The 8,253-nt window shown below is 34.2% G+C and overlaps 2 protein-coding genes and 1 long non-coding RNA gene across 3 annotated transcripts; 1 reads left to right on the forward strand and 2 right to left on the reverse strand.

Annotated features, from left to right (window-relative positions):
* Positions 1–368: 368 nt before the first annotated feature.
* LOC141667444 (uncharacterized) lies at positions 369–2,445 on the reverse strand. The gene is made up of 2 exons (XR_012552625.1): positions 1,991–2,445; positions 369–1,403 (listed from the first exon to the last, which is right to left on the reverse strand). It is a non-coding gene; the product is annotated as an uncharacterized LOC141667444 (long non-coding RNA).
* LOC141667443 (protein LATERAL BRANCHING OXIDOREDUCTASE 1-like) lies at positions 588–1,890 on the forward strand. Its single transcript, XM_074473942.1, has 3 exons — positions 588–1,030; positions 1,120–1,447; positions 1,588–1,890. Exons 1-3 carry the CDS (start codon positions 588–590, stop codon positions 1,846–1,848), a joined length of 1,032 nt encoding a protein of 343 aa, XP_074330043.1. The 3' UTR covers positions 1,849–1,890.
* Positions 2,446–3,450: 1,005 nt separating the features above from the next.
* On the reverse strand, positions 3,451–7,479 carry LOC141667442 (serine/threonine-protein kinase SRK2E). Its single transcript, XM_074473941.1, has 9 exons — positions 6,969–7,479; positions 6,205–6,279; positions 6,005–6,106; positions 5,868–5,921; positions 5,686–5,778; positions 5,279–5,371; positions 4,694–4,798; positions 4,522–4,620; positions 3,451–4,114 (listed from the first exon to the last, which is right to left on the reverse strand). Exons 1-9 carry the CDS (start codon positions 7,143–7,145, stop codon positions 3,824–3,826), a joined length of 1,089 nt encoding a protein of 362 aa, XP_074330042.1. The 5' UTR covers positions 7,146–7,479; the 3' UTR covers positions 3,451–3,823.
* Positions 7,480–8,253: the final 774 nt, after the last annotated feature.

The raw sequence follows: 8,253 nt of genomic DNA on the forward strand, positions 1-8,253 counted from the left end.
TAACACACCCTACGGAGCACACCCAGAACCCCTAAACACGCTATCAAATACTTTTTCTGTTTTGTTACTAGCTAGTTGAATATTGATTCAACATGGGTTTTCCCAATTTTAAAAGCAGTTTTAAAATGTACAATAGTTTGTAATATACACGAATTTTTCCATGTCAAAATTTGGTATTCAATAAAATTTAAATGTAGAATTGAAGTAAATCAAAATAATTACAGTACTATTTTTTGTATCTCCTAAAATATATACTCCCAATTCGAAGTTTTTTCATGCCTTCCTTGAAAGCCCCTTCGCTCATCCCAACAAAGTTTGATTTGGATTCCGAATTTGAAAAATTGAAGTAAATCAAAACAATTACAGTACTATTCTTTGTATCTCCTAAAATACATACTAACAGGATAAAGTTGTCCAGGTTCAATGTACTACACTACAATAAACTTAATATACTTTTATAGTTCTGATAGTTCCTTGTCCTGAATAAATCAGCGTCATAGTTGATAAATTTTAATCACTCCTTGTGAACCCTGTACAAAATTTTCAATTTTTTTTAAGCTCAAGTGTTTGATCATCATTAGTCAGCCATGGGAGAAGTTGATCCAAGCTTTATCCAAGCCATTGAACACAGGCCTAAACTCACTATTACTGAAGCTCAAGGCATCCCTTTAATTGATCTTTCTTTATCAGACACACAACTTCTTGTTTCCCGGATAGGTGATGCTTGCAAGAACTGGGGTTTTTTTCAAGTGATCAATCACGGGGTTCTCTTAGAATTACGCGAAAAGCTTGAACATGCATCCAAGAGTTTCTTTGCTCAGCCCAGGGAAGAGAAGCTTAAGGTGAGAAGAGATGAAGAGAATCCATTCGGTTATTATGACACCGAAAATACCAAAAATGTTAGAGACTGGAAAGAAGTTTTCGATTTTGCGGTGGAGAATCCGACAATATTGCCTGCTTCTCCTGATCCTGATGACAAAGAGCTGATCATGCTGGTTAATCAGTGGCCTGATAATCCTAAATATATGAGGTACAAATTCACATATTAGCTTAACATGTACATGTTCTAATTGATTAGTAAAAGCTACTTAGCTACCAACGAATCTTATACTTAAACAGGGAATCATTTGAAGAATATGCTCAAGAAGTGAAAAAGCTTTGTTACAAATTGATGGAACTCATAGCCTTGAGCTTAGGGTTGCCAAGAAATAGGTTTGACAAATTCTTTACCAACTCCACCAGCCGAATCAGGCTCAATCACTATCCGCCCTGCCCTGTTCCTGACTTAGCCCTTGGGGTTGGTCGACACAAGGATGGCGGTGCCTTAACTGTCCTGTATCAGGATGAAGTTGGAGGACTGGAAGTGAAGCGAAAGACTGATGGAGAGTGGACTCGTGTCAAACCTACTCGTAATGCATATATCATCAATGTTGGTGACATAGTTCAGGTACAATTCTTTGCTTATGTATACTATATCAGCATAGTTAAGGGTTCAAGTCTAAATGTCACTTGTTCTAGTTATTGCATTGTTGACATGAAACAAATAACTTCATGGTACTACAAAATTAACAGAAAGGAATTTTACAGGTATGGAGTAATGATAAGTACGAAAGTGTGGAGCATAGGGCAATGGTGAATTCGGAGAAGGAAAGATTTTCGATCCCATTTTTCTTCAATCCTGAGCACTCAACTATGGTGGAACCTCTAAATGACTTGACAGATGATGAAAATCCTCCCAAATACAGAGCATATAATTGGGGAAAGTTTAACATGAATCGAAGACGTAGTAATTTTAAAAAACTTGCAGTAGAAAATATTCAGATCTACGACTTTAAGGTATCAACATAGCAAGTATGTTCAACCCTGTGAACTGTTGTTAATCATGTCATTACAAAAAAAATGCAGATTCACTAATTCAAGACAAAGAACAAATTAACAAATCAATAAATCGATCAGCCTAGAGCTTTACTTTACAAATGTGACAACTTACAGGTATAAATTCCGACAAAACAAATCATATACAGACACTGATCACCGAATGCAGGTTGCATATATCAAGGAAGAATACCGACATATAAGCTTTGTGCATTGATCGAAATCAGTGACGACGACGACGACGACTGCTGCTCCATGACTATACTAACAGCTTCACAAAATGCCAGAACAAACATTACTGCAAACTTGAACATTTCCATGCACAACTTCCATCTCTGATATATCATGCTATCTTTATATGCTTTCGAACGTGTGCGTTTGTTACATTCTTCAAATCTCCGCGTCTCCAAATATTTATACACATGTTAATATACACTAAAAATGCACATTCTTAGTACTGCAGAGCTGAGGGCAGGGCTTAAATTGGCTTCTGGGTTCTCCAAGGGACAAATAAAAATATATATAACATGAATTCTATCTCAATCATATGGAGCAATAATAATATCTGGAATTAATGTTCACCCTTGTGTTAATTATGATACAGACTTCAAGTAGTAACACTTATCTTATCCATTTGGACATTGGAAACACCTACCAACTGGTACGAATTTGATTGTTTTTAATTTAATATTATTCAGTATTAGTATATGTAAACCTGTATAATTGGTTGGTAATAAATTAAGAACTGCAAGAAGAGAATATGTCGACATATTCCCCCTTAAAATCAATTATTTTTTACATCAATTACTGTCAGTGACCAGTAATTTTTGGATTGAAAATAGTACATCTTTCGGATAATAGTTTGCATGTCGTATTCATATTAAATTATGAGAATATTGAGTGTGAACGATAATTTATTTTTTATTTTCATACTAAATTATGAGAATATAGATAATGAAATATGGACTATAATTTATCTTTTCGTGTTCGGGACAAATAATGAGAATATTGAGAATGTCTTATCCTAAATGGACGAACTCTGTAGGCTGTAGCATATTATGTAAGCAATTAATCTAAAATTTGCTTTACTTGCAAGTTCAATAGTATATCAGACACTAAGGTAATTTGAAAGACAAAATAATATATTTAATATTATACAGTTGAGAAATCTTCAAGTAAACAATTTAATAGAATCATACTAGTAGATCATAAAAAATCTAGGCCGTTTAGTTGATTTATAATAATCAAATCCATCAACTTCTCAAGGACTTGCTAGTATATCTGCTTAGCATTATACTATATATTTAGTAGAGATATCTTCAGCTAAACAAATTTTAATTATATCATACTAGTAATAATCATACTTGTCAGCTTGGAGAACATATTATAATCAGCAGATTTCTGTGCTGCAGAGTGATAACTATTCGTTTCTGTGCTTTCGTGCCAAATAACAACAATATAAACACAGTAATGAATTTGTCTACTTTTACTTCTGTGATAACATAAGATGCCTAGCAGCACTAGCCAAGAACAGATGAGAAAACTAAATAACGATATGCTGAAAGCTCCGTAAGATAAAAGAAGTAAACCATACCTTATTCTAATCAAAGATTTTGTACAGGAAACGGAGAACAGGAATTATAGACATGCCATGTTTATTAGGTTCCATAATGTTACATTACATCTTGAGTAAGTATATGCCAAGGCGGAAACAACAGAAATTCAAGAGCTTGTTCATTATAGAAAGTGGAATGCAGGAAGAAACACAGAGTGAGAAACAACAGTGAAGAAAACACATTTGCCCTATCCTCCAGAAAATTTAGGCGATCGAACCTTTTGTGCTTGGGGATGGCGCTTTTGCCTGATTTTTTAACAAATTCAGAGACTATATTGAAAACAGAAACTGCATGCCTTAACCTCCTAGCATATGTCAGAACTGATCATAAAATCACATAGCATAAACTATTTCTCCACTACTATCGAGATCAAGATCTGGATCACTCTCTAGATCCTCCTCCATGTCATCATCAATGTCAAGGCTACCTGTCAGATACTGGTTGAGATTGTTTCCTCCATTGGCAGGTAGGGTTGCCTCTGCAATTATCTGCATTATTTCATCAACGCTCTGCATGGGTTGTTCAGGCTCGTTATACTGGTTCAATTTGTTTTCATCAATTAGGTCTGCCGGGAGATTTTTCAGAAACCAGTCATGGTTTTTAATCTCGTCCATGCTTATCCTCTGTCTCAATTGGGAAATAAGAAACAATATCATTAAGTCTATCTCTGCCTCTAGTTATTATGTTAAGGTAATAAGCATTATAGTGGCATCATCTATTCAGAATCTGATTTAGAAAATAGCTTAAACACATTTTGTTTTCCAAAGCAGCAGCTATATAAAGAATGACAGCATCTGCTCTTTCCCCACCCCTTCTTAAAGATACTGCTTACACAACAAACACAACACAGAAGCTTGCATAAAGTCTACCCAGCAAAAATTCTCACAAGATGAAAGAAAATAAAAATAAGAGAAAAAAAAGGTAAATTAGTGAGTATAATTAATTTGTCCAAACATGAGAGGAAGCAAAACACAAAAAGAAGTTCCCACTCAGAACACGAAAAGAAGTTCCCATTCAGAAAAGTGGCTACCTTCGCAGGTTCAGCTACAAAGATCCTCGAGATTAGATGACGACACTCAGCAGATATATGAACATAATCTGGAATTGAATACTGGACGTTCAAGATTCGCTGCATGAAAAAAAAATATGAGTAGGAATACAGCCATACAGAGTGCAGTATATATGATAGGGTGGATGGTTACATGTATTGTCTTGCGGAAGTTCTTAGGTTCCTCAGGGTCCTCAAAAGGATATGCTCCCACCAGCATGACATATAATGTAACTCCGCATGACCATACATCTGCAGTCTGATGTTGCAATTACAAAATGACCAAAAAAATTAGGATTTGACATAATATTGCAGACAAGAGCACAGTGGTGACTAGAGGTATATTGTTGCAGAAACAAAAAAAATGAGATTATGTCAATGCCAACGTCAAGCACGGAACTACTGAACCTGAATTAGGAGACATGTCCAAGAACAGCATGATTAAGCATATGTTCACATGGCGAAGCTTATAAAAAGGCCCAGATAATTAAGGGGTTTTTTCTCAAGGAATTGTAACTTGCGATAAAGGTAACACCGAGATGATAGGAGGAAAAAGAATGTGACTATAATATATTTCTAAAAATGGTTTAAACTGCTCATGCAGGGGCCTTGTATACCAGGTACGAATTTTTAAAATTTAAAATTTAATATTAAATATTCAACCTTATACAATTCTTGTAGAAACAGATATCAGCAATTCATTAAAACATAAAAATTAGAATTTAATAACCTAATTTACCTTGCCATCATATTCTTTCTTTAGTAACACTTCAGGAGCGATATATGCAGGTGTTCCAACAGTTGACTTTGGTTGTGAATGCAGCACCGAAGACTGAGAAAACAAAAGAAAAATTGAACTGTAGACAACAATGCTGGAACAGAGAGAACTAATGTAAGTATAATACAAGCTTTAATCAGACCTATATATAGTCATCAGTATTCAATTTAAAAATTCAACGGAAATGGAATAAAGACTCGGACCATGTGAAAGGTAAGATAACTTCGAGTATTGTTTTCTTTCTTTTCCTTTTTCTTTTATATTTAGTGACATGAATGGAACATTCAGGTACATAACAACCAAGCAAAGGAGTAACTGAAATGTAGTGAAACAGAAATCTAGAAAAAAGAAAAATAAAAAAGTGATACCTTAGAATATCCAAAATCACAAATTTTCAACCGAGGTGCTGGGCTACCATCCAGTAATGTATTCTCCAGTTTCAAGTCACGGTGACATACTTGCTTCATGTTAAAATTAATAAAAAAAAACTGAGTATAATTGCCTTGACATATATAAATATTCCAGGAATGCATAGAACTTCGTCACATACCATAGCATGACAGTAGCTGACTCCTGATATAAGTTGTTGGAAGAAGAAACGTGCCTGTAGCACACAAGCTACCACTGAAATCACCAGAAATAAATAGGAGTCTATATTGACAATAAAAACTAGTGCTTGAAATAAACCTCATCTTCGCTAAATCGTCCTGCATTGCATATACGTTCAAACAGCTCTCCTCCGGATGCATATTCCATTACAATAGCCAAGTGTGTTGGTGTTAAAATGACCTAGAAAAAGATTATTTTGCACTAAGAAAAGCTTCATACTCGAAACTTTAGAATACAAAAAAAACATGAGCTTATGTGGTGTCCAAAATATTTAATACCTCTTTAAATCTTACGATATTGGGATGCCTCAGCGATCTGTGGTTGATTATTTCACGTGAAACATTTTCATCTATCTGTATGCATAAAAATTGAAATTGATTGATTGTGCAGCTCCAACAGTCATCAACCACGACATCACATAAAAAAACATGAAGTTTAATGAATAAAGGACTAAGGTGTGCGAACTTTTCAAGTATGAATGATGTCTATCAGTGTCGTTCTGTACTCCAATCTTTACTATATTCCAATCTTTATCTTAACAGGAAGTACAAATAAGTGAAATATGATCTTTCAGTCACCAAAATTCCAGTTATCACTTGTTATAACTTATATCTAAGCTTGACTTGTATGCAGTATACATACATGATCCTGTCATCGCGTCCGTTTTACAACTGGATTTGACTCCAAAAATTGATTATAATTACTTAATGCCTTAAGAAATGATAACCAAAACCTCTCTAAAATAAACATAGTATGTCAAGATAAGGCAAGCTATGCAGTAATGATTCAATTTCATCAGATTCTAACCCCCTAAATTCTTTTTTCCAGAAACAACAAAAAAACTCCAAAAGTAGATTCTCCCCCACACACATTACAAAATCAAAAAAGATTCCAACTTTAAGCACAAACAAATTTAAAATCACAAACCCACATAAGTAATCAAATCACAAACCCAAGGATTGCAACTTTAATCACAAACAATCATATCTCAAAAACTCGAAAACTAATGACACTAAAATGGAAAGAATGAAGCAAAACCAACCTTATCACCTCTCTCAATATACTTAACAGCAACAAGCTCATTACTCTGCTTATCTCTCATCAACCGGGCCACCCCAAAATTACCCGACCCGATATCTCGGACCAGCTCATACCGATCACTATCATGCATTATCGGCATGTCCATACCAGCTCCAACAATTATAGCTGGACGATCCATATATAGTATATTTGTATGTAACAAAGAGCCTTGTTTTCAGCAGTGTTTTCATACAATCATGATATCATCATAATAATAGTATAGGCTTTAGTCAATTATTTGACCGACCCGACCCGAAACGTGGCGGGAAGGTGATCACAAGAGGTTGGTTGAAAGGATGATGAAGTTGAGCTCGTGAAGCTTTTTATATATAGGTGGACACTTGAACAATGTTTATTTAGAGATATAGTATACACGCAAGCAAATATAGAGATAGGGGAAAGATAGAAAGGAAGGAAAAGGATGATGGAGCTCGTGAAACTCTCTCTCTCTGCTGCTGCTTTATTCCTTCTCTCTCTCTATTTATCACTCTCTCTCCCGATCTCTAGGATGACAATCGGGTCGGATCGGGTGGAATTGCACAATCCATCTCCAAACCCAAAAATTTTATTTATATCCGAACCCGAAAAATACCCGAAAATGAATATCCGAACCCGATTCACCGAATTTCGGATCGGATTCGGGTATACCCGAAACCCGATTTTTTTTAAATTGGATATTTATACCCGAAACCCGAATCTAAACCCGAAATCTGAAAATTTGTATAATTATTGATATTACAAGTGGTTGGGATTGAACAAGAAACTTGTAAATAAAGAGTTTTTAGCGTGTCATGTTCAACCACTCCATCACATTATTAATTGCGTTATTATATGTATAGCTAATATTTAAAAAATCAACTTAATTGATACCCAATATTTTATATTTATCACTAAAAGATGTTTTGTTAACCTTATAAACCTTATCACCCATTTAAATGTTTGAATAATTATATTTCATTAAACTTTATAATTACTGCCAAAAAAAACTTTATAATTAGTTATTTTTTAATATAAATATAAAAACATATGTTCTAAAAATTATATAATAATATGTATAATGTATATTACATAAAATAATATATATATATATATAAATAAAATATTATAATATGTTATATATATAATTCTAATAATATATATATAATAATTCAGGTTTTTTTTTCGGATTTCGGGTTCGGATCGGGTTCGGATAGAGTTTCGGATTTCGGATCGGGTTTCGGATGGGTATACCTAATATCCAAATCCAA

This window comes from Apium graveolens, chromosome 6 (genome assembly GCF_009905375.1).
Source record: "Apium graveolens cultivar Ventura chromosome 6, ASM990537v1, whole genome shotgun sequence".
Classification (NCBI taxonomy): Eukaryota; Viridiplantae; Streptophyta; class Magnoliopsida; order Apiales; family Apiaceae; genus Apium; species Apium graveolens.